General features: G+C 38.7%; 3 protein-coding genes and 1 non-coding gene across 9 annotated transcripts in view; 2 read left to right on the top strand and 2 right to left on the bottom strand.

The window, feature by feature from the left end:
- The window catches only part of sgsm1a (small G protein signaling modulator 1a), a 68,561-nt gene extending 66,213 nt beyond the window's left edge, over positions 1 to 2,348 (top strand). For all 3 annotated transcript variants that reach the window (XM_061986379.1, XM_061986377.1, XM_061986378.1), the window contains exon 25: positions 1,133 to 2,348. In XM_061986379.1, the coding sequence (XP_061842363.1) occupies positions 1,133 to 1,221 (89 nt within the window). In that variant the 3' untranslated portion in view covers positions 1,222 to 2,348. The remainder of the gene's footprint in view (positions 1 to 1,132) is intronic.
- pxmp2 (peroxisomal membrane protein 2) overlaps positions 1 to 25,896 on the bottom strand; it is a 28,886-nt gene extending 2,990 nt beyond the window's left edge. The window contains exons 1-6 of one of the 3 annotated variants that reach the window (XM_061986382.1): positions 25,708 to 25,896; positions 25,424 to 25,546; positions 21,737 to 21,899; positions 18,800 to 18,919; positions 18,636 to 18,727; positions 10,559 to 10,699 (exon numbers count right to left, since the gene is read on the bottom strand). In XM_061986382.1, the coding sequence (XP_061842366.1) occupies positions 18,659 to 18,727; positions 18,800 to 18,919; positions 21,737 to 21,899; positions 25,424 to 25,546; positions 25,708 to 25,817 (585 nt within the window). In that variant the 5' untranslated portion in view covers positions 25,818 to 25,896 and the 3' untranslated portion in view covers positions 10,559 to 10,699; positions 18,636 to 18,658. Of the gene's footprint in view, positions 1 to 10,558; positions 10,700 to 18,335; positions 18,728 to 18,799; positions 18,920 to 21,736; positions 21,900 to 25,423; positions 25,547 to 25,707 lie in introns of those variants that run through there. The other 2 variants (XM_061986381.1, XM_061986380.1) reach the window with 2 other exon arrangements.
- On the bottom strand, positions 2,877 to 2,949 carry trnak-uuu (transfer RNA lysine (anticodon UUU)). Its single transcript has one exon. It is a non-coding gene; the product is annotated as a tRNA-Lys (tRNA).
- On the top strand, positions 3,604 to 15,125 carry gatc (glutamyl-tRNA amidotransferase subunit C). 2 transcript variants are annotated; one of them, XM_061986384.1, is made up of 6 exons: positions 3,604 to 3,852; positions 3,939 to 4,112; positions 4,194 to 4,244; positions 10,541 to 10,710; positions 13,862 to 13,965; positions 14,060 to 15,125. In XM_061986384.1, the coding sequence occupies exons 2-6, from the start codon at positions 3,951 to 3,953 to the stop codon at positions 14,119 to 14,121; spliced, it is 549 nt and encodes a 182-aa protein (XP_061842368.1). In that variant the 5' UTR covers positions 3,604 to 3,852; positions 3,939 to 3,950; the 3' UTR covers positions 14,122 to 15,125. The 2 variants fall into 2 exon arrangements, with proteins under 2 accessions (XP_061842368.1, XP_061842369.1); XM_061986385.1 differs by lacking the exon at positions 3,604 to 3,852 and having other exon boundaries at positions 3,862 to 4,112.
- Positions 25,897 to 26,819: the final 923 nt, after the last annotated feature.

The raw sequence follows: 26,819 nt of genomic DNA, 5'->3' as shown, positions 1-26,819 counted from the left end.
GATACCAAACCCAAGAAAAGATTTTAATATTTAAACAATCATATACATAATAATATATTGAGTGTCGATAGGTCAAAAACATATTTGTTGGTGAAACTGATGCTCCAGTAAAGTGTAATTTGACAAAAACTATTTTGTAATATATAATTTTGTTTCCTTTTAGCGTGACCTTAATATCAATCAAACTTTATTTATAAAGCCCTTTTCATACACGGAATGGCGGTTACACAAGTGCTTTACACCAAAAAAGAAGAAAACACACACAAAGCACTACCGGCAATAACAGAACATGGCATGGCACTGAGGATTGAGGAAAAGCGTCACCTCTGAGGCATCCACACTGGAAAATAACTAATATTAACACCATCTAAAAGATAATATAAAACATATTTTACAATATACAGTACAGGCCAAATGTTTGGACACACCTCATTCACAACACAACTGATGGTCCCAACCCCATTGATAAAGCAAGAAATTCCACTAATCAACCCTGATAAGGCACACCTGTGAATTGAAAACCATTTCACCTATTGAAGCTCATCGAGAGAATGCCAAGAGTGTGCAAAGCAGTAATCAGAGCAAAGGGTGGCTATTTTTAAGAAACTAGAATATAAAACATGTTTTCAGTTATTTCAACTTTTTTGTTAAGTACATAACTCCACATGTGTTCAATCATCGTTTTGATGCCTTCAGTGACAATCTACAATGTAAATAGTCATGAAAATAAAGAAAACACATTGAATGAGTAGGTGTGTCCAAACTTTTGGCCTGTCCCGTATGTCAAATAAAATATAAATAATACATTAATAAATAAATAATAAGCGGTAGAAAATGGATGGATGGATGCATGGAATAAATAAAAACATAACATTGAGAGAATATTAGTAGTAAAAATAGCAATATATAAAATATTAAAAAAATATATAGATAATAATAATATAAATAACATTGTACTCCTCTATACAACATTATTCATGGAGAAAAGCCAGGCATTGATGCTCCTTCTCTCAGCATCATGTAAATGGATGTGTGCGCTTCTTTACTGCGTACACGAATATAGAATGGCGCCTTTTTTTAACAAGTGATATTTGACGTGAGTGCACCGGTGAACAGTTGTCTTGTCTTTCAGAAATGGCCGAGCACCACAACATCAAGCAGATTTTGACCCTGGCGAGAGATCTGGTGTACAAGGTGCAGATGCTGATAGAGAACAAGTGATGGCGGTGAGGGGGGGCAGGGATTATTATGTCTTCTATTTCCTTCCAAGTCAAGCGTAATCATCTGTAGCAGCACACACACACACACACACACACACACACATACAGTAGTACACGATGCCTTTACAATCATTGTTTGCAGCCTTGTTGACTGTACCCTCCGTGTTTGTATGAGAATATGAAGCTTTATACAGTACTGTAATTGTCAGTATCTGCAAATACATTTTGTGTTTTACAGGAAAAAAAACACACCTGAATCCTACTGTAAGGTCAGGCTGTAGTTGCACATTTCAAATCTAAAATGAAGATGAGATACATTTGAAGTATATTTATGAAGAAAATTGTTCATTGTCGTTTTAATAGCCAAGGTTTACAAAATATTTTAGTAATACAAACGTCACCCTCCTCCTCTGCTCATGTAAAGGAATGAATGGATGCTAGTTTTACACACACACACACACACAGTTACGGTAAAGCCTAATTAGAACTGAGTACAATGTCAGCCATTTTATATTGACAGTGTTTTCAATGTCTTTGAGCTGCCTTCCTGCCAAATTGTGTGTCCTTGTTATGTGTGTGTGCGTGTGTGTTTTCTCCACGGTGCCGTTTAATCACAACAACGTACTTATTTTTTGTCAGTGTTTTGTTGCTAATTTATGTTATAAAAAAATAGGAGAAAAAGAATGATGGTTTTACGTGACCAAAAATCTAAAGAAAACATATATTAAAATGCTTGCTTGTGATATATTTTGAATATTGATTGCAAAATTATGATAAAGAAAAGCTGTTGTAATGTTTTGGCCGATTTAAACTTTGATGATGACAAATAAATAGTATTTGTGCTTTTAATAACCATTCATTCAAAACTATGTTAGCAACGTTCAAGCTGTTTTATGAATGTGGTCAAATGAATTGCAGTAATATAGATGTTTATTTGTGAATATTAACTGATGTCACAAATCCTACTTTAATTTATTGTAATCTTTACTTGCCAATCTTTTTTGTATTACTTATGTTTTCATCCTGATGTTGCTTTTTTTTTATTTGGTCAGATTTGTATTTTTATTTTGTGCCAAGTTCTTAATGTGTATTTAAAAAACAAACTATATTCTGAGAGCTCATATACAATATATATTAAATGGTATATGTTATAATAACATCAATGGAGTCCTCTTCATTTTTATCGACACACACTGAAACATGCAAAATGTGTTGCTGAACAAACACATTGTAGTGATTATCAATGTTATTAATATTATTGAACCATTTTCATGATTATTGGTCAGTGAACACTTACAATAAACAATGCTGGTTACTTCAAGAGACATATTACATATTGAATGACACCACAAGGCTTAATTAAAACAAAACATCAGTAAATATAATTTTTTTTAAAAAGATGCAGTGCAGCTAAGCGATTGGACGAGTCTTGGTTGAAATGCAGCTCAGCCATTGGTCAGTTTAAAGCACGGTGTCCACAACTCGGAACGTGATTGGCTGTTACAACGAAGCTTGACAGGGTAGCTATGCTCGTGTTTAAGTTCATCCGTTTTATTATGTAAACTCGTCATAAATGGTTTGTTTTATTGTAAGTGTGCTGATTTCCTGCACGTTTAAAGTAATGTGTAATGATATCGTAGCCATAGAAAAAAGTATCGCCCGAACAGGGACTTGAACCCTGGACCCTCAGATTAAAAGTCTGATGCTCTACCGACTGAGCTATCCGGGCTCTAGCGTACCTGTCGGAGTTTAGCTTTCTTATTTTACGTTTTGTGACGATTGTAAAAAAAACAGGATTTGCAACCGTCTCTTTAAAAAATGTCCTGTAAGCGATTTAGAAACAAATGTGTGCCTGAAAATATCCGTATTGACTCAAAATGTGCTTTGTCAGTAATCAACTCTTTTGCTAACGCACAGTAATACATTGATACTTGCTTCCGCCCTTAGTGGTAGTTGGTTCGGATTCGATTCCAGTTTTTCAGAAAGCTATAACCACTGTGAACATTAAATCATCACTTGTTTGCCTCTGACGACCCCTAACGGGAGAAAGGCAGTATTTTATTTTCATTTTTTATAATAAAGGCAGAATAATAAAAAACAACAAATTGTCCTTTATGTAATTTTGTTAAGCAAGCACAAACATCTCCAGTTATGTTCTACCTTTTAACTTGTTTTTGGGACGTACGTCTATATAGGAAAGATGGGCGGGACAAAAAAGAAAGAAGCAGGAAGGTGATAGGCTTAGCAAAGATAACTCGCGGAGACGATTGGCCGCCACCGTTTGTGGGCGGTCTTAGTTGGCGTGGCTCTATTTGTACAACATATCATGGATAAACCGCTGACGTCACCATTCGGGAAAATTCCAAACGGCTCCTTTGGAGGAAGTATGAGGAAAGGCTATAACCCCACTTCGAGCCCCGGTGTTGGTGCCATCATTATTAGACGCTTATTCCAGCTGACTATGTGCGAGAGGCAGGATTCTCACCCCTAAAAGGCCCTGAAGACGTCGCCGTTCATTCATATAGTGATAAGAGAACCATCTTAACGCGCATGCGCTCCGATGGGTGGAGCGCATGCGCACTAGTTAAAAGGTCACCACAGACTGTTTTCAGAGCTCCGCTTGACAAAAGAGGTACTTTTCATCTTTAATGAGTCAAATTTACTCAAATAAATACCATGTGACACCACTTCATTACAAATGTAACTTCATTTGTACAGCTCCCCAAGAACATGGCTACGTTTAGCGTCGCTCTCGGGCGCACTGGCTGGAGAGTGACACAGAAAGGGCTTCCAGTTATCTCAGCACCACAATGTTTTAATGGCAGAATATGTCGGTGCCGTCACGTCGTTAATGTAAGGCGAATGTTCAGCTCTCAACCACACAACTCCAAGGTAATTTACACGGTCAACGTCAAGCTAGAAATAGCTTTAACCTACATTTACAATATGTGCATTTCCTGTTTCCGGTTTGAGGTGCCAGCAGCTGCAACCTGGAAGCCAATCCAAGAGGAGCAACTTCCACCGGTATGTACTGTATGGACAAGTTATACATTGTGTGTAAACATGTGTAGTACAACTACAGGTATAACTACATTAGGAATACACCTGAGTGGTATTTCAGAAAGCAGATTAAGTGAAAACTCCAGTATGTAAACCGACAGTTTCCAACCTTTTTCCATTGAGGGCCACACACTGAAGAAATCAAAGCATTTTGATATTTTTCATAGATTGACATGGGTGTCAAACTCTGGCCCGCGGGCCAAATTTGGCCACCAAACACCACCCCCCCAACCCCGCCCGCCTCAACCGATGCACGGGGGGGTGTTTGGTGGTAGCTGGGGTGTATGTTGCAGCCCGGAAGAGTTAGGGCTGCATGGGATTCTGGGTATTTGTTTTGTTGTGTTTATGTTGTGTTGTGCGGATGTTCTCCCAAAATGTGTTTGTCATTCTTGTTTGGTGTGGATTTAGTGTGGATTCACAGTGTGGCGCATATTTCTAACAGTGTTAAAGTTATTTATACGGGCACCGTCAGTGTAACCTGTTTTGCTGTTGGCCAAGTACGCATTGCATTTACATGTGTGTGCTGCTGAAGTCGCACATATTTTGTGATCGGGCCGGCACACTGTTGGAATAGATGAAAAGCAGACGTGACGACAGCTCGTGGTAGACAATAAACGCAGTGCCTTTAAAGCACGCCCCCAAGACTGTGGTCCGGGTGGACTACGAGGTATAATGACTGATGAACAACTTCGTACGATAATGAAAGATGCCTCAGCTCAAAGCCTGAGCCCTGACATTAATGAACTAGCATCCAAGAAAAGAAGGGAGGTATCTGGCTTGGGCACATCAGATTAGATCAGTGTGTTGCAAACTCAGCAGTTTAAAGTCCTGAATGGTTGCTTTATTCATTGTTATTTTATTTTTAAATGTATTAGCCTGTGGAAAAAGTTAATGTTGATATTTACCTCAGAAGGCTGCAAATAGAAAAGAGGCATTACATTTTTATTTAAATTGTATTTGATTTGCCATTGATATTTTTTAATTATTATTATTATTATTTGAAACTCGATTTTGCATGTCACTATAAAGTTATACAAGCCTTGCTTGTTCAATATTCAATGCAAAACTTGTTTGGGTACCAATTAAAAGGTTAATTTGTTCAACCTTGGCCCGCGGCTTTGTTCAGTTTTATATTTTGGCCCACTCTGTATTTGAGTTTGACACCCCTGCTTTAGGCAGGGGTGTGCCGTCAGGGCCAGCAAGTCCTTCTCTGCTGGCCTAACATAACCAGAAATCATGATCATAATTAAAGATAAAAGTAATTTTTATTTTACTTTCCCTAAATATCTAAAAGTACTCATATTCTCTCCATGTCATATTATGCTCCTTCAAGCACTGTTTTTAATTTATAGAGTTTTTATCCAATCAGAATTCAGCTAGTGTATGTTGCCATGCTGTACAAAATCTGCCCTAGGCCTTCAGGATCAACAACGCGGGCGTCCGTGCGCTGTACGTGAACGGACACAAACATTTGACAGACAGTTGTGATAGCCAATCAGATCTGAAGTTGTTGTCAGTAAGGCCTTCCAGATGGCCTAAGACAGATTTATATTGTGATAAGCGGTAGAAAATGGATGGATGGATGTTATGAGCTAGGTAACATAAGAACTCCATTACCCAGCATGCCAAAGTACTGAAGCGCATGCCCCGTTTAGGTTGTTGAATGTAGCCATGGCAGCAGCGAGATGTTTTTGATGAGCACGCTGTGGAGTAAAGTTTAAGAACTCAGCCAACACGCCTCTTCTGCATCTTTTATGATTAGACAAGACAACACATATATTTGCAAGGCCATTTTCAAGAAGGATATTTAAAGAGAACCTACATCTTGTGAGATGTCGGCCAACTCCGAAATCTCCAATGGGTCCTACAAATTGTGAGTTCAGATATTTTATTTCTTTATTTTTTCACATTTAATGTTTTTTGCAATTTAAATTTTGACAGTACCACATAATATATGTTTTAATTGCTGATGTGGGTTTATTGATTGACAGTACCACATAGGATATGTTTTCATTGCTGATGCGGGTTTATTGATTTTTAAATGCGCCAGAAAATAACCCATGTTGTACACTGTTGAGGTGATTTAATGCCCAGTAAATGTGTTCCTGTATAGTATTTCTCCAGCAATGGTCAAGTGGTGACATAAATAATAGTATTTTGAGAGGTAATTATTGAAGTTGGACATCACTGAAGGTGGGAAAGGCACGGCCCGCCACTGCCTTTAGGGCTCCTTTCAAGTTTGGTCCCGAGGATTTGGAAGCATCCCAGTCTTAATAATGAAACAAAATAAGCCACTTTTTTTTTTTTAATTTAATGCTTAAATCTTTAGATTAGCTTCAGGTGAATCGGTCGATTAAGAAGTATACAACTTTTTTTTAATGGCAGAAACACAAAATATGCATTATTTTCCTGCCAAAAAATTAAAAGTGGAATATTTGATGTGAAATAATTGTAGCCTTAAATAGGTCAAGTATGGGTACGACAAATAAACCTCATTGTATCCTTGAATAATTAATCAAATTGATTTTTATTATTTTTTGAGCAATGACAGTTTAAAAAAAACAAACACTAAAATTCTTAGGGATGCAAAAGGGCCCTCCCTACTCATAAGTGTTAAAAATAAGTCACATTTTTATTTTGTTTTTTTACTTTCAAAGCTTAAGTCTCTATATTAACTTCAGATCCATCTGCCCTTTTGTGAAAAAAGTTTGTTTTGTATATGGTAAACTCAGATGTGAAAGTGTTTTCGCGGGGCATTAAAAGTAATTGAATGAATTTTGTGAAAATTAAGGCCTTAAATGGCCTTAAAAAGCATTAAGTACGATATCCAGAGGCATTATAAAATGTAATACAATTGCAGTACAGGACCGTTAGTCAATAAGTCAATCAAACAATGAATGTAAAAAAAGCGCTGCCTTCATAGCGGTCAATTCGCTGGACGCCAAAAACCAATGGTTTTACCATTCTTTGGTCACCTAGGCGTGTTGTCCTTAATTGTGACACCATGTCATTTTAATTAGGAAGCTGAGCGTGTTTCATTCATGACTCTTTTTTTTTTTTTTTTTTTTTAAGATTTTTTCAGTTTAACACAGATGAGCTAACTTGACTAACATTAGCAACTCGTGACACAGGCACCTCACGTGATCTACAGTGGTCTAGGATGGACAAACAAGGCAACTCTCACAACAGACCACAAGACTTTATTCTGTGACATTCCCACAATTAGAGTTTCGTTAGCTGCCTGACACTTTATACATAACTAGCTATCTATTGTACCCATAGGCCCAGGCCGATAACACATTTTTTTATGACGATATATTGACTTACAAATTAAAGATTGTATTCACTTGATGTCTCGACTCATGTGAGACGCGAAGTAGTGGGCCAGTGAGCATCTGTAGTCATAGTGTTCTGGGCGGCATTTGCCTTTCCCGAAGAAGAATGTCCTATGCTTGCGTTGTTTTAGGCTGTTAAAACTGTTCAAGTCACAAAATAGATAAAAGTTTCTTCAGAGTTCCTAGATAAGTAATCAAGAAGGGCGGAAGATGTCAACATTTTTCGAAAGAAGACAAGAAAAAGGGCACGCACGACACAGTCGAAGAACGCTCAAGTTTGCAGTGATCACCTTGTTAAAGGATTGTTTGATGTACTTTTAACGTTTAGTACTTTCCATTGAAGTATTATCTTGATATTATTTGTATTTCTTAAAACACATTTTTGCTTCAAGCGTTTTGTAAAGCACCAGGCGAGTCTAAATAAAATAAATCACCTAAGAGTTAAGTTTTTACCAAAAGCAGCAATCCTAAATGAAGCTTTCAGCACGTACACAATGTTGACATCTATAGTTATATTTTGATAAAGACAGGGAGAAACAACGCATACATGTAAACGGTGCGTACAACATTAAGACATAAAACATGGCGCTAGACACAAAGTTAATTCATGAAATGCAACCTTACCAGAGCAAAAGCAATGCATGATTTCCAATTTCCTTGACCCGGCCACACATGAAGAACTTGTAGACCACCATGCTTTTCCAAGTTTTCATCTATTTTGTCGTGTATAATTATGTCTGGAGCATAGTTCGACATGTCTGGGAACCTGACCGATGGATAATCCTTGAGATCACTCGACAAATCTTACTTCGATAAAGAATAGGGATAGATTCTATTACATAGTTTGCATTTTTTGATCATATCTGCTTTTAGTGGTAAGATGTAACTAAGTACTCCGATAGTTCGCTCTCTGTTTGCTGCACAGTTGCCGTACTGGTTTGGTGGCCCACCACTTTGTTCACTTCTGTTCAAAAATCACGTGTCCGAATACAACCTATTGCCATATATTATATTATTGCCATTATTTTTTGAGACCAAATTAACAATTGATGTAATGATAGTACATAATAATAATGCAATTATACTCTTTTCAAATGGAATAAACTTATATTTCTCATATATTTTAACATTGTAATTGGATTCAAAAGTTTTACATTTCCAAGTTAAGTAAAACAAACACATAATAAAAATAAAATATACTTTCTGTTAGCAAAATGTTGCACTTAAATAAAAAATTATAACCTAAAGCAATACAATATGTTAAAGGTCTACAGAAATGCAATTTTCTTATTTAAACGGTGATAGCAGGTTCATTCTCTATGTCATACTTGATAATTTCGCGATATTGCCATATTTTTGCTTGAAAGGATTTAGTAGAGAACATTGACGATAAAGTTTGCAACTTTTAGTCGCTGATAAAAAAGCCTTGCCTGTACCGGAAGTAGCAGACGATATGCGCGTGATGTCACAGGTTGTGGAGCTCCTCACATCTGCACATTGTTTACAATCATGGCCACCAGCAGCGAGAGAGATTCGGGCCGAGAAAGCGACGATTTCATCATTAATTTGAGCGAGGATGAAAGATTCGTGGATGAGGAAAGTGAGAGTGAAGGACTAGAGGGCAGTGGGAGCGATTCAGATAGGGAAGATGCTGTGAGAGGCGGGTGGGACCTGATATTCAGCTGGGAATGACTAAAACAGTAAATAAACACAAGACATATATATACTCTATTAGCCACAACACAACCAGGCTTATATTTAATATGCCACAAATGAATCCCGCATAACAAACACCTCCCCCCTCCCGTCCATATAACCCGCCAATACAACTCAAACACCTGCACAACACACTCAATCCCACAGCCCAAAGTACCGTTCACCTCCCCAAAGTTCATAAAGCACATATATTTCCCCAAAGTTACGTACGTGACATGCACATAGCGGCACGCACGTACGGGCAAGCGATCAAATGTTTGGAAGCCGCAGCTGCATGCGTACTCACGTTACCGCGTCTGCGTATCCAACTCAAAGTCCTCCTGGTAAGAGTCTCTGTTGTCCCAGTTCTCCACAGGCCAATGGTAAAGCTTGACTGTCATCTTCCGGGAATGCAAACAATGAAACACCGGCTGTGTTATCCGGCACAACAGTCAGGGGGTGCATTCTACGGCGGGGGTGCGTTATCCGGCACAACACCTGCCGCAATACACCGCTTCCCACCTACAGCTTTCTTCTTTGCTGTCTCCATTGTTCATTGAACATATTGCAAAAGATTCACCAACACAGATGTCCAGAATACTGTGGAATTTTGCGATGAAAACCGAAGACTTAATAGCTGGCCACCATGCTGTCCCAAAATGTCCTCTACAATCCGTGACGTCACGCGCAGGCGTCATCATACCGAGACGTTTTCAGCAGGATATTTCGCGCAAAATTCAAAATTGCACTTTAGTAAGCTAACCCGGCCGTATTGGCATGTGTTGCAATGTTAAGATTTCATCATTGATATATAAACTATCAGACTGATCTGGCTTGTTCACCGAATGCGAAGTGAGTGTGAACGGTCAAGTGGTTGTTTCATGCGCCTCTGCGCATGCGCATAGCATAGATCCAACGAATCGATGACTAAATTAATTGGCAACTATTTTTATAATCGATTTAATCGATTAGTTGTTGCAGCCCTAAAACAAACATAACAATTTATCAACTATTAGCTGAACTATCCTCATTTGCAGCCTCACTAGCACTGTGGTGGACTCAGTTTGAAATCACAAAACTCTAACTTTAAAAACCAGGTTGCTACAATGATAATAGCTACTTTTCATTCAAATCTGAAAATGATTATCTTTCAAGATGAAGCCAGAATATTTGATGAAGAGTCCCACTGTACATATAGTCACATTGTTAATAACACATTTTGTTTACTAGCCGACACGAGTACCAGCTGACCTGGTGGACAAACTTGAGCGTCTGGCCTTGGTCGACTTCCGGAATAAAGAGGGCGTGGCCTGTTTGGAAAAAGCCATCCGCTTTGCAGATCAACTTCATGTTGTGGACACGTCCGGAGTCAAGCCCATGGATTCGGTTCTGGAGGACAGGTATGCAGCAGCAGCTTGCTCATTTCACAGTGTATACTTCTGTATTAGCCTTGTGCAACATTAAGATTGACTATACACACTTACTCCTGGGATCCAAAAGGGATCCGCTCATAAAAGTGTATAAAGTCAGCAATAGATTAATAAGTCTTTAGTTTCAACACTTGAAATCTTTTAACAACTTCAGATCAACCTATTGATATAAAGTTTTTTTTTGTTTTGTGGCTTTTTTGTCCAAAAAGGCAATATTTCTAAAAAAAAAAAAAAAAAAAAAAAAAAAAAGTTGCAGAGTGGAATTAGTTGCGATTGGGTAATTACTGCATTCATTAGGTCAAATATTGATATATAGCAGACCAAAATATATGAGAGAAAGCAGGAAGGAGTTATTTAGTTCACAAAAGTTTTTATATACATATGCCATGTTATTTATATATGTATATTAGAGATGCGCGGATAGGCAATTATTTCATCCGCAGCCGCATCACAAAAGTCGTCAACCATCCGCCATCACCCGAACCAACATTTTATCACAACCACACCCGCCCGCACCCGCCCGCACCCGCCCGTTGTTATATAGCTAATATAGACGATGCAAGGCATTAGTGAGGTTAGAAAGCTTTTGCCTGTTAAAGAAAGGAGACTGATCCAATGTAGCAGAGACATTCAATGTGTGCCACGCATCTCTTGGCCACGCATTCGTGGCTAAGAGATATTAATGCGTGATAATATTATTTATCATTATTATAATATTATTGTCATTTCCATTAAGAAAGTGTTGACTATTTTTGCCAATGCCCTCAGATCAGGAGTGCGTTCCTCACACTTTGTGTGCGCAGTTGCAGCAAGCAGAACGAGGCTTTTAAGAAGTTAAAAAAATGTTTTAGAATGACTAGGCCTATATTTTCGTTAGGTAAAAAAATGTTCTGAATTTATTTCAATGAATATTAACTTGTTAACGTTATAATGCTCAAATAGGGACGAGGGCGGGGTGCACAGTGAACAATTTCGCGACAAAGATTAACCTTTATTGATTGATCTGCAGCCATGACAAAATATCAGACAATCTCCATTGTCAACGACAGGCAGAAAAATAAAGATAAACACATAGCCTATGTTGTAGGCATAGGCATAGGCGCATACGTTTTTAAGTTGAAATAAAAAAATAAATAAAAAATGTGCCTCATAAGCCTTAGGCTGTCAATCACGCGCACAAACTTAAATTATACAATAACATATGTATGTCATCTCTATTTAAACAAAAATAAATTAAATAAATAATAATAATAAATTACCTGCAACTTATTGGCCAAGGCAAATAGCTGAAGGGGGGAAATCAAACCCATCAGACTGCACTTTATCATCAAACTTGAATTATAATGAAAATAGACGGTCGCGACAAACAAAGCAGGCTAAATAGTCTTACATTGTCGCCAATCGGAGATGCGCTTCACTTGAAAGCGAGGCCAAATAATTATTCACACATAGTAGTATATCTCGAATAGAAAAAAAACACAATAAACAACGCAATTGCCTTAATTCCTTTGCATTATAGTGTGCCCAAACAACACGTAACCATCAAAATTATTTAGCTGACCGAACTCAATATAGGTTAGACATGGGCTTATTTGGTATAGCCTAGGTAACGTAGACTAATTCGTTTAACATATCCAACCGTATGTCTACTTACTTTTTTTTTTGTTAGCACTATGCAGGAATAAAATGGCATCTACAGTGCCAGGATTCATGCGAGAGCGCCTGGCCTCTAAAATGCGCCCTGCTGCGCTGAAGGAGCGCTCACTTGCGCCATTTGTTGCTGGGACGCGGTGCCTGATGAACAATTGACTGTTTCAAAGAGTGCTGCTCGTTTTTCGTATGTGGGTAACAACATTTAACTATGTATGTATATTTCCGAATTGGTTCAACCGCCAACCGCCCACATCTATTTAAAATCTATTTTTACCCGCCCGACCCGCGGTTTATCCGCGGACTCCGCGGTTGTGTCCGCAAACCGCGCATCTCTAATGTATATACTTCTGCCCGAGTGCAGCTGGGATAGGCTCCCGCAACCTCGAGAGGGACAAGCGGTATGAAATGGATGGATAACATTTTGATTGCATTTTAGTGGTTTAATGACAGTGGTTTACGCTCGTCAAAGCTCTGAGAATTATGCTTAGTTTCCTGGCACCATCTAGTGGTTAAGGGGCAAAATTACACTAAAACAATATTTTTTTTATGGTGGTTATGGTTTGAGTTTATTTCGAACATGCATGCAATTACAACATGATACAGCTGTCTGTGTTGGCCCTGCGATGAGGTGGCGACTTGTCCAGGGTGTACCCCGCCTTCCACCCGAATGCAGCTGAGGTAGGCTCCAGCACCCCTCGTGACCCCAAAAGGGATAAGCGGTGGAAAATGGATGGATGGACATCACAATTTCCAGTTTCTCTTTTAAACATGTCCAAAAAGGAGTAGGAAGAAGCAAAGCTTTAAATTTTCTCCAGTGACAATTTAAACTGAAAAATTAGGGGGCACAAAAAAAATGATTCACATCCAAATCACAATTCTTACTCATCACAATTTTAAATCAATTCAGAAGTTTCACAAATTCATTTCCATCCATTTTCTACCGCTTGTCCCTTTGTACACCCTGGACAAGTCGCCACCTCATCACAGGGCCAACACAAATAGACAGACAACATTCACACTCTCATTCACACACTAGGGCCCATTTAGTGTTGCCAATCAACCTATCCCCAGGTGCATGTCTTTGGAGGTGGGAAAAAGCTGGAAAATATTTTTTATAAAGAATGTATTTAAAAAAGAAAAGAAAGTTGTATGTCATTTCCATGCAACAAGAAGAAGCTATTCTAACCTGTAACCTGTTTTGAAATTGTTTTATTATATTACACCAAATAATACATTGCAAGAATCTGTTTGAATCGAGAATCTTATTGAATCGATTCTAAATCGACTCGTCACCCCAGAAATAAGAATGAGAAATGATTTGGTGCCCAAAGACTCACATCTCTATGAACAATCATATCACATAAGGAACACATGTAATGTCCGTTTTGGGCCCGAGGGTTGCTCAAGGGTTAAACACCAGCGTCCCATTAAATATTTGTGTGTTTGTAATTCTTTATTTCACATCCAGAGTTTTATACCTGAGGCATGACGCAGTGACGGAAGGCAACCATGCAGAAGAACTTCTGAATCTCTCCAAAACCACAGTAGAGGAATATTACATGGCACCACCAGGTAAAACAAAACAAGCTAATATTTAGCAACATGAAAGTAGTTGAGACATTTCCACCATGTTTTATTAATTGTCTCGCTCTTTATTTTACTACAGGAAATATTCCTTTAGCAAAGAGGGAAGAGCGGGTCGCCATGTTGCAACACTCTGAATTCTGACATCTTGGACTTTTGTTTGTTTTGTAAAGCTTATTATCCCATCTGACTTTGGGCGAGGGTCATGGTGCAAATCAATGACAGGATACACGTAAACAAACATTTACCTTCCTACTCACACCTGTGGACAATTTAGAGTCTACTATTACCCTAACATGCAGGATGTGGGAGCAAATTGGAGTTCCTGGAACAACCCACACAAGCACGAAGAGATTTCACATCCTTGTCTGTGCAGGGTGTTTTCTTTTTTTGTGTAAACCATTTATCTTGCAGTAGAGTTTCAATAGAAACAGTAAATGAGTAGAGTGCACCAAAAAGAACATTCAAGCGTCTTTCACTTTTTAAAAATATCTGTTCTGGTCATTTAGTTGAAAATATATTTGAAGGGTTCTTGTATAAATTGCTAATCTTTGCTTTTTCACAGCAAGACTTTTTCATTAGTTTAAAGTCCCTTTATTAGAGCTATGACATTTGCTCATATTTTTTTAATTTAGCGGCTGTCAGTCAGCGTAGCATCTCAGGTTGAAAGGATGGTCTCCTAATCTGATGGTTCACAATCTTAACTCACCTTGTATGTGAACACATAAGAGCTACACCAATTAGTAACTTATCAATCGTGTTCTACATTAATCTTTTACTTTCATTTATTGGACCATATATGAGGTAGAACAGTGTTTCTTAACCATAGTTAGACAGCCTAAAATATCCGTTTCTCAACTGTGGTCCGTATGACATACTTGCCAACCTTGAGACCTTAAGTACAGTTTTTTAATTGAGCTGCTGCATTTTTTGGTTGGGTTGTTTATTTATTTTGAGTAACTTCTACATTTCAAAAAGGGGAGGAATGTAATAGAGTGATCTGTTTGTCTGTTGCCATCTCCTGGTGAATGCTGGCTATAGCGTACTGGGGTTACTTTTTGGTTGGCCAACGATTTACGTGGTGTTGCGCACCTGACGTCAAGTGTGTGAGTCTGTTCTGAAGTCTACAGTAAAGAGACGTACTTCATCACCTCACCTGGTTATTGCCTCCAACTCATTACAACAACATTGCTGTTTACGGCAGACGAACTGCTTTACGGTAGAATAAAACATGACTGCTGTTGTGTGTTGTTACCGCGCTGGGAGGACGTTAATGAAACTGCCTAACAATAAACCCACATAAGAAACCAAGAACTCGCCCTCGATCATTCTACAGTTATAACGTGTTTGGGCAGGCACGCTGTTTATATTGTGGGAAAGCGGACGTTAATACAGGCTGTTGACACGTCACTCAGGTCCGCATGGAGCTGGAGGGGGCGTGGCTTCCAGCTCCGCCTGAATTTCGGGAGATTTTCGGGAGAAAATTTGTCCCGGGAGGTTTTCGGGAGAGGCGCTGAATTTCGGGAGTCTCCCGGAAAATCCGGGAGGGTTGGCAAGTATGCCGTATGAGCTGCAAGGGTACTTAGTTGTAATGCACTTTTCCACCACTTGTGGCAGTAACGACAATATCAACCAGAAAAAAAATCAGGCGAAAGACAAGTAGAGACAGCAGGAGCAGCAACAGCAAAACTAACATCGTTGGTAACAACATAATTGGAGAATGCAGCCTGTTGTCAACCTGGAACACGTACCATTTTCAGGGCAGGCAACGTTTGATGCCATACAGAAAGGCATCACCGTGCTGCAGCTAAATGCTGCAGCTAAATGTGGAGGGCCTTACCAAGGCCCAAACCGTCACAATTGAGTAACTTCTACAGACATACAAAATCACCACAATCCTCCAAGAGACCCATGTAACCGACAGTTCTTGTCTAAAGATCCCTGGATACACATTGGCTTCACACACCAAGAGTGACATGCATGGGATTGCCACATTAATTAAAAAACAGCACTAAATGGAAAGCAATTGCAACGTGCCCGCCTGACTCCAGCCTGGAATGGGCAGCCACACAAATCTAAGGTGTAACTGTCATCAACATCTACAGGTACATTTTTGACCCACGCTGCATTTATGTCGGTGACTTGAACTGCCACAGCACTTCTTGGGAATATAACTTCCAATCCAGAAGGTGTCACTCTCGAGGAATGGCCATTAGCAACTGTTGTGCAACTCCTCTATGATCCAAGACAACCAGACAGCTTCCACTCTGGCAGGTGGAACACAACCTCAAACCCAGACCTCGCTTTCTTGAACCTGATTGGCCCATCACATCACCCTGGATCCTTTTCCCGTTACTGATAACCCCAGACAACCCTATCCAACCAGTGCTTACCAAACCAGTGAAGAGGTGGAATTTGACTAACTGTCAACAGCTCACCAATTTTGTGGACTCAGGCACCGACAATCTACCCGCACCAACCACTCTCAACCTGGATGGCGCCTACTCAGCACCTCATTAGGGCAGCCATGAGAGATGTCCCACGCCGTTTTCGTCATCGTTACATTCCCACAAGGGACAAGGAGTGTGATGAACACGACAACAATTTTCCTGCAGGCTGAACCTGGTGAAGAGGCAGCCAATAAAGCAACACTACTGACAGACAGCCGAGACAATAAATGTAGAGAAAGATGGGAAGAGACGGTGAGAGGAATTGACTTCACTCGGTCCAGAAGGAAGGCTTGGAAGATCTTTAACCACCTTACAGGTAGAAGCTCCAGACATTCTCAATGCCCAGTGACAGCCAACTCTATAGCTGCACAGCTCCTTGCAAATGGCTGCTTCAAAGATCACACCAGATCCATCAAGAAAGAAACAACCAGCCTTTGGCAAACACCAGGAGTTGATGGCCATATATCAGTACCATTCTCAGCTGAAGACCTCACTAACTTCATCACCCAACTAAAGAGTGGAAAGGCCCAAGGCCCTGACAACATCCAACCTGAGTTTCTTATACACAGCGGCCAGAAATGCCTGGACTGGCTCCAGGTGTTTACTCCTCCTGTCTCCTTCGTCAGTCGATACCCAAGATCTGAAAATTACAGCCGACCCAAAGAACCACCGTCCTATTTCACTACATTATCAACACAGAGCTGATAATGTTCCTACCAGCCTACAGGCCAAAGAGAAAGAGCTTAGGCATTTGAGGGAAGCCCTCAAAACATGTAGTTACCCCAACTGGTCATTTGTGAAAAGTGCTTCCAGTTCCAGAAATAACAAGAACAGAGTGAATGAGGAGGAAAAAAGTGACAGATGCAACAATATTGTCATTCCATATGCATCAGGTCTATCTGAGAAACTAATGTTTAACCAACACAACATGCCAGTACACTTCAAACCAGGCAACACCCTGAGACAGAGACTGGTGCATCCTAAAGACCGGACACCTCACACCCACAAAAACTATCTGGTGTATGCTATCCAGTGTAATGATGAATTGCACTGATTCATATATTGGGGAAACAAAACAACCACTAAGTCGGTGCCTGGCACACTCTTAGCTGTGTACTTGCACCTCAGGTAGAAACTACACTCCTTCGTGAACAAAAATGTACAGATTCTGGACAGGGAGGACGGATGGTACAAACGAGGAGCGAGGGAAGCCATCTATGTCAAGGTTGAAAAACCATCCCTGTACAGGGGAGGTGGTCTGCGACACCACTGGTTTCCCCACATACAACACTGTCCATTTAACCATTCCTAAAATACTCTGCAATTTAGCCTCCTACAAATAACAGGAGTTGGAAACATTCTGGTCACAGAAGGTGCCATTTGTTTACAACTGAATAGAATGCTTACGCGAGGGATTTCGACTATTTTGGACTAGTACTAGTCGATCCACAGCCATCGTTGTGCCACACAATACCTCAGTGCTAACAGGGGGAAATTAGACTTCAACGACTGTCGTTGGCTTTGACAGTTAGGATTGCTTATTGTTTTTCTCACTACGACAGGGCGAAACCATCCTTGCCCAGACACACCCTCCTGGTTTTTGGAGTATAAATATTTGGGGTTTTGACACCAGCTGCTGGACTAGATCTGACCAATCTAAGACTGTGAGCGTGAACTGATGAAGCCTATTTGGATGAGAGACGAAATGCCTTCTAAGACAAACCAAACAGTCCAGTTGGGATCAATTGAATGCCCTGAGATGACAATGACCTGGATGAATGAGAACATTCACTATTAAGGATCGCTGTACACCTGAGTGCAACATCCGGGTGCTGAGTGCATTCTCTGCCATGGTTAGTGTTAACACACTTGAACTTCTCAGCATAAAAGTGTGTAAATTGAGTCATCTGTATTTCTGTTATATTTTATTTTTCATATTACAACACCGACTACCATTCAAGGCACTTTAGTGTCTGTAGTTAATACACAATTATATTATTTTAATACAGTATTAGTGTGACTTGCAATACAGGTCTTGGTGTGTATTTTATAAACTGCATTAAACCCTCTTTAAGTATTAGAAATGTTTAAATCACAGTGATGAAAGTTCTAGGTATATTATTATTGTTCACAAAAATAGACTGCTGACCAGTTGGCTGCATGTATAATCTCATTGTTCTCCTATTGTAGTCCATCCAGTTGATTTACCTGAGTTAAAATCTTGGGATGCTTCATTTCCTGATCGATGCAAGGTAGGCGTACCAAAATAAGGCCACCATGTTGGCAAATAGCACTCGGAACTGAAAGCCAAACACACACAGCCAAGGTTGGCCACCGCAATGATGAGTGTGCGTAACGAGTAAAAAACATACCTGAAGAGGCACAAAGTTGATATTGATGAACTGGAAAGGTGTCCAAACTCTCCAGTTCATCTTCAGAGCGGTCCAGTAGCTTCTTCTGAACTTCTTCATAAAGTCATCCAATCCTTTTACCTGAGATTAAGACATATGCTTTTGGTTCATTATTTTCATACATTTTGCCCCTCATGCAATTTCATTTGAACAATTACTGTATCTAAAAAGGCATTGCATTATTTCTGAACAAAATAAGTCGGTCACATAAATATTAAATTAGAAGACATGTCGTACAGGTAGCCTCAACTTTTTATAACCAATACACAAATAGTCAATAATTTATGGAGAATAACTGTAGCAGAGATGCTTTTGTTGAAGGCAGCCAAGTTTTTCTACCTATCTTGCTCAAATGTTTACAAATGTGTGCTGATCAGTCCCCTAAAAGTGTGTACAAAGTTCCCCGTCATTCTGTCAACACGCAAAAGTTATGTCAGGTATTTTTTTTTTTTTTTAGAAAACATTGAGAGCCGTGTGAGCGATTTCAAGTGACTTTGACCTATGGGGTCAAACTTTGGGGTTCAGTTTCAGTGAATCATTTCTAAAGCACATTTAATAACAAACCCCGCTGACCAAAGTGCTGTGCAGACATAAAACAAATGAAAAGTACATTTAAACACAGCAGGGGGAATAAAATACTAGAATGGCAATCGTATTTACAAAAAAGTTACCACATCCATCCATCCATTTTCTACCGCTTATTCCTTTCGGGGTCGCGGGGGGTGCTGGAGCTTATCTCAGCTACTATCGGGCGGAAGGCGGGGTACACCCTGGACAAGTCGCCACCTCATCGCAGGGCCAACACAGATAGACAGACAACATTCACACTCACATTCACACACTAGGGCCAATTTACATAAAATAATAAAATATAGAAAGTAAAGAAAATAATAAATAACCCATACATGCTGCCAAACTGGATTTTAAAGCCAGGGGGGAAACATACTTTATGTTGCTTGGACTGTGTTTAAACTGGCTTGGGGACTGAGACGATCGGAATACATCCTCAGACTTCTTCTGTCCAGGTGAGATACATGATTTGTGATCTACTAAAAACATACAGGGAGCAAGGAAGCAGCAGACCACTCGATGATGTAAACATAGGGACACAAGCTAGTGATCACGGCGACGCTATAAATAGTTTGTCTGTGTTAGCACTTATAATAACAATATCACTAATACTTGGTTAATATTCAGGTCACGAAGTGTAAATGGAGTATTGTCTGTGTGTTTTGAATGGTTATCCGATTTTATGGGCAAAATAGAGGCGCTCCCATTGCCTCCGCTGTCAGCGGATTTTATTTACAAGTTAGAATGTCTTTCATAAAGATTGTGAACGATAGGCAACATTCCCCAAAAAGTACAGTTCCCCTTTAAAATTGTTTGCAGCAATTAGAGGCAAATAGCGCTGTCATGTCTGCGAAGAGGGTCCGTTTGACCAAATATCATATTATTTATATTTTATTTTTGTTTCAATATAGGAAATTGGTCCCTATCCATGTTTGGACATCATGCAGACATTTCTGCAGAGTAGTCATGGTTGTTACAGGCAGATACTGTATATTTGTCATCTGCAAAACATACATTGTGCTTTTTAAAAACAGAGCCCATAGGAAGCTTGTGGAAAGAAATGAGGACAGGCACCAAGATTGATCCCTGGGGTACACCTCAGTTGTGGACAAACACAAGAGTATTGGCAACTTTTTCCACTAAGGGTCGCACACAAAAAAAAATCAAAGCATACAGAGTCCATTTTGATATTTTTCATTATAAAAAACATTTTTTCCTTTAGGGTTCCCCTCAAGTTTGGTCGCAGGGACTAAAAAGGGTCTCGGTCATAAAAATGTTAATGTGAATATTTTTTATTGTGAGTTTTGTCAAAAACAACGCAGTTCTTATGGCAAAAACATGCATTATCCTCTCAAAAGTGGAATATTAGATGTGAAATAATTGGAGCCTTAAGTAGGTCAGTAATCCATAACATATTGATTTTAAGTCATTATTTTTTGAGCATTGACAGTTTGTAAAAAAAACTAAATCCCACTAAAATTATTGAGGGATCCAAAAGGGCCCCCACTCATAAGTGTTAAAAAAAGTTCATACATTCTTTTACTTTTTTACTTTCAACACTTAAGTCTTTAGATTAACTTCAGATCTATTCGTCGATTTTTTTGCAATTGTTTTTTATGGTTAAAAACACAAAATATGTAATATTTTCCCCAAATATTTGATGTGATGTAATTGGAGCCTTGAATAGGTCAATGATTTATAAAAACATTGATTTTAATTCATTATTATTTTTTGAGCAATAACAAAAGAAAAAGAAAAGAGAAATAGCCTGCATGGCGGCTTTGTGTCATTAATCAACATTGCAACTATGTCTCGTTACATTTATCCTGTTTGCTCATTTATTCCACTTTATATTTTTTTTTAAAAGTATTTTTAGAAGGTGCCACGGGCCGTTAAAAATTAGTTGCGGGCTGCAAATGGCCCCTGGGGCACACTTTGGACACCACTGGTCTAGGCTTACAGAAAAAACACAGATAGGACTGGAACCATTTTAGGGTTGTACTCTTAAGACCCACACATGTCTCCAGGCCAATTCAATGAATGTTATGTTAAAATGCTAAATAAAGACGCCACCAAGTAGTGCATATTTGATCAAATATACACTAAAGAGGCGTAGTTTATGACAGATTAGAATTTAGTCCACAACAGTTCAGGACTGTGATGGCATATGTGCTAAACACTACACCACCGTGCTCCCCTGTTATGTTTCCCACTCTTTACAATTAAGTTGTAACGGTGAATAAAATGTGGTGCTGTTAAAAATAAAACATTTACCACAGAGGTTTTCAGAATCAAAGTGAGACAGCAGTCAGTGTGGTAGGTACCCACCTCAAGGATGTTCATTACGAAGAAGAAAAGCAGCAGGAAGCCAGGGGCAAAAACAAGGCGATCCAAAAGCAGACGTTTGAGCACACAGTACGGATCTGTACTTGGCATCCACACCTCCATCAGCTGGTAAAAGTAATGGCTGACTGGTCCTGTAATGAACAAACTGGAACAACACAAAACCGTGTGAGAGACCAGCACAAGAGAGACTTCAATTCTTGAATAATTTGTTCAGCTATGGATTGGGTCGTTAAAAAGTCTCACTAGAGATGTGACGTTTCTTGAACATAGAGTCTTTTAGACGGCTCTTTCAAGTGAACGATTCCCAGTTGTGAACTGTTTTTTTATGCACATAAAAATTGAGCATTGGCAATTACCTCCTCTGAACATGTGTGCCACCCGACTGGCAACAAGACTGGAAAATGAGTCAGAGTAAATATAAAAATACTGTGTGTGTGTGTGTGTGTTCTTTGATATTTTACGATAATGTGTTAATAATTTCACACATAAGTCGCACCCCCGGTCAAACTATTAAAAAAAACTGCGACTTACAGTCTGAAAAAAATACAGTATATATATATATATATATATATATATATATATATACTGTATTTTTCGGACTATAAGTCGCAGTTTTTTTCATAGTTTGGCCGGGGGTGCGACTTATACTCAGGAGCGACTTATGTGTGAAATTATTAACACATTACCGTAAAATATCAAATAATATTATTTAGCTCAATCACGTAAGAGACTAGACGTATAAGATTTCATGGGATTTAGCGATTAGGAGTGACAGATTGTTTGGTAAACGTATAGCATGTTCTATATGTCATAGTTATTTGAATGACTCTTAATAATATGTTACGTTAACATACCAGGCACGTTCTCAGTTGGTTATTTATGAGTCATATAACGTACACTTATTCAGCCTGTTGTTCACTATTCTTTATTTATTTTAAATTGCCTTTCAAATGTCTGTTCTTGGTGTTGGGTTTTATCAAATAAATTTCCCCAAAAATGCGACTTATACTCCAGTGCGACTTATACATGTTTTTTTCCTTCTTTATTATGCATTTTCGGCCGGTGCGACTTATACTCCGGAGCGACTTATACTCTGAAAAATACGGTGTATATATATATATATATATATATATATACACATACATACATACATACATATGCACACATATATATATATATATATATATATATACACATCATATATATATATATATATACACATCATATATATATATATATACATACATATATACACACGCACACATATATATATATATATATATATATATATATATATATATATATATATACATACATACATATATACACACGCACACATATATATATATATATATATATATATATATATACACACATCATATATATATATATATATATATGTATATACACACACACACACACACACACACATATATATATATACACATCATATATATATATACATATACACACACATATATATACACATCATATATATATATATATATATATACACACACACACACATACAGGTAAAAGCCAGTAAATTAGAATATTTTGAAAAACTTGATTAATTTCAGTAATTGCATTCAAAAGGTGTAACTTGTACATTATATTTATTCATTGCACACAGACTGATGCATTCAAATGTTTATTTCATTTAATTTTGATGATTTGAAGTGGCAACAAATGAAAATCCAAAATTCCGTGTGTCACAAAATTAGAATATTACTTAAGGCTAATACAAAAAAGGGATTTTTAGAAATGTTGGCCAACTGAAAAGTATGAAAATGAAAAATATGAGCATGTACAATACTCAATACTTGGTTGGAGCTCCTTTTGCCTCAATTACTGCGTTAATGCGGCGTGGCATGGAGTCGATGAGTTTCTGGCACTGCTCAGGTGTTATGAGAGCCCAGGTTGCTCTGATAGTGGCCTTCAACTCTTCTGCGTTTTTGGGTCTGGCATTCTGCATCTTCCTTTTCACAATACCCCACAGATTTTCTATGGGGCTAAGGTCAGGGGAGTTGGCGGGCCAATTTAGAACAGAAATACCATGGTCCGTAAACCACGCACGGGTAGATTTTGCGCTGTGTGCAGGCGCCAAGTCCTGTTGGAACTTGAAATCTCCATCTCCATAGAGCAGGTCAGCAGCAGGAAGCATGAAGTGCTCTAAAACTTGCTGGTAGACGGCTGCGTTGACCCTGGATCTCAGGAAACAGAGTGGACCGACACCAGCAGATGACATGGCACCCCAAACCATCACTGATGGTGGAAACTTTACACTAGACTTCAGGCAACGTGGATCCTGTGCCTCTCCTGTCTTCCTCCAGACTCTGGGACCTCGATTTCCAAAGGAAATGCAAAATTTGCATGGTTGGGTGATGGTTTGGGTGTGTGGGCGCTGGAGCCTATCTCAGCTACAACCGGGCGGAAGGCGGGGTACACCCTGGACAAGTCGCCACCTCATCGCAGGGCCAACACAGATAGACAGACAACATTCACACTCACATCCACACACTAGGGCCAATTTAGTGTTGCCAATCAACCTATCCCCAATATATATACTTTATTTTTTACTTTTAAAAATGTGTTTTCATTTGAATTCACTTTTTGGGTTGATTACTCTAACGCAGGGGTAGGGAACCTATGGCTCTAGAGCCAGATGTGGCTCTTTTGATGAGTGCATCTGGCTCTCAGATAAATCTTAGCTGACATTGCTTAACACGGTAAGTAATGAATAATTCAGCTGGTAATCACAGTGTTAAAAATTACGTTCAAAACATAAAACATTCTCATGCATTTTTATCCATCCATCCGTTTCCACCGCACCTGTTCAAGAAGTCACATTAATGGTAAGAAGTATTTTAATTATTATTGGTTAGCTTCAGAATAACAATGTTATTAAAAAGAATAAGAGACTTGTTATACTCAAAAAATGTTGGTCTTACTTAAAAATGCACGCATTTAGTTGTATTCAGTGTTAAAAAAAATATTATATGGTTCTCACGGAAATACATTTTAAAATATTTGGCTTTCATGGCTCTCTCAGCCAAAAAGGTTCCCGACCCCTGCTCTAACGCGTAATAGTTTAAGCCTACACACGGGTCGTAGTTAAGGTGTACACACACCAGGTATGGGTTATACTTGTATAGCGCTTTTCTACCTTCAAGGTACTCAAAGCGCTTTGACACTATTTCCACATTCACCCATTCACACACACATTCACACACTGATGGCGGGAGCTGGTATGGTCGTATAATTTTGTACTCACATTTTATTTATACTTTGTATACCTAGTAATGCATTTTATTCTTACTAATAATTAGTGTATTTTTTTTTTCTCTTTAGGTAAAATGCTAAAAAAAAAAAATTAGGTGAGGGAAAATTCTAACTAGTGATGTCACTGCCAAAGCATGGAACTATGACACCGCTTTACGGAATGTTTACATTGAAAAACACAACAAAAAATAAAATTAGAATCAATACTTGCGAATAATATCTACCAATAGAGTAATATTCGTGTAAATTCTGATATACATATTTGTGATTATTTCCTTGATTAAAAAAACTGTTAAAACTAATTATAATAACAGGCCAGTCTTTTGAACGGCTCTTCATGATCCGGCTCCCTTTGAAGAGTCATAACTCCCATCTGTAAAAACTCACCCATAAATGGCATAGCGTGCAGCTCCTGCCGTGTCTATCTCTTGGACTACTTCATCATCTTTGGACTTTTTTCTTGCCTCCACAATCTGAGAAAGAAGATTTCCCAAGGCTGAGAGGATGCCACTAAAAAAGAAATAACAAGGACAAACATTGAAGTGTACAACTTGTTCAATACACAAACAACACATGGATCAACTATTTCAACACAAGCAGAGATCATTCATGAGTGACATTAGCTGCGAAGTACAAGCAAAACAAACATGCCAAAGTCCACTACGACAAACCTTGTTATTGATTTAGTCAGAATGGGATATTTCTTCAGAAGAAATAGATACTGTTGAAGCAATCTAAAGTGAAAGGACGCATCCCGCAACGGCAAACTATTAACAGTCATAATTGCAACTTCCTCACAAACACAGCTGTCACTACCCGGTCGGTAGCGAAAAACCAGATCAGTTCACGCATGCGCGAAAATACGTCATTTCCTGTCAACTTATTTTACAGCAGTTCGTCACCGTTATTCATTTTTTTTTAACTCTTTATTTCATTAAAATAGATCACATACAGAACAACAAAGCAAACGCTTTTAAGCGTACAGTATTTATTTTTAAACCGTACTGATACTTTACATTTATTTTGGAATAGAGATTGGAGGTTGGCTGAAAGGCAAAGTGTCCACATAAAATACATTTGGTATATTTATGAAAGATAAATGAGTATCAATATTATGTTGCAAGTTTGTCATGCATAAAAGTCGATTTCTTAAAGTAAAACCCATATTCTCCCTTTGTATTAATTATTTTAGATTATTTATACACCCTTGGAAAATGGTAAAAATAAAAAATAGGAAAAATGTGTATTGGGGGAATTTAGGTTGTTTTGTTTGTATAAGTATGTTGACTGGGGATTTTTGAAAATATTGAAATGAATTGGAATTGTGACTATTAGAGATGCGTGGTTTGCGGACACAACCGCGGAGTCCGCGGATTATCCGCGTGTCGGGCGGTTGAAATAAAACATTTTTAGATTTTATCCGCGGGTCGGGTCGGGCGGTTGAAACAAAAAAAAATTAGATTTTAAATAGATTCAGGCGGGTGGCAGTTAAACCAATTCGGAAATATATATAAATAGTTAAATGTTGTTACCCACATACGGAAAAACGAGCAGGCACCTGCAGCATATGCCACAACAGAAGAAGAAAAAAAAAAAGAGATGGCAACGCCGGCAGCAAACGTGGTACGCGACAAACTAAAAAAGGGAATACTAAAGACCAGGGGGAAAAAAGGCCAGAAAAGTTCAGCGTGGACTCGTTTTTATGAGGTTGTAAATCAGGATGATAGTAATGCTGGCTACGTGATTTGCAAGAGCTGCGACGCTGTTTATGTCTACGACAGTC

This window comes from Nerophis lumbriciformis, linkage group LG12 (genome assembly GCF_033978685.3).
Source record: "Nerophis lumbriciformis linkage group LG12, RoL_Nlum_v2.1, whole genome shotgun sequence".
NCBI classification, from domain to species: Eukaryota; Metazoa; Chordata; class Actinopteri; order Syngnathiformes; family Syngnathidae; genus Nerophis; species Nerophis lumbriciformis.
Note: the sequence above shows the minus strand (reverse complement) of the source record. Positions and strands in the feature narration are given on the sequence as shown.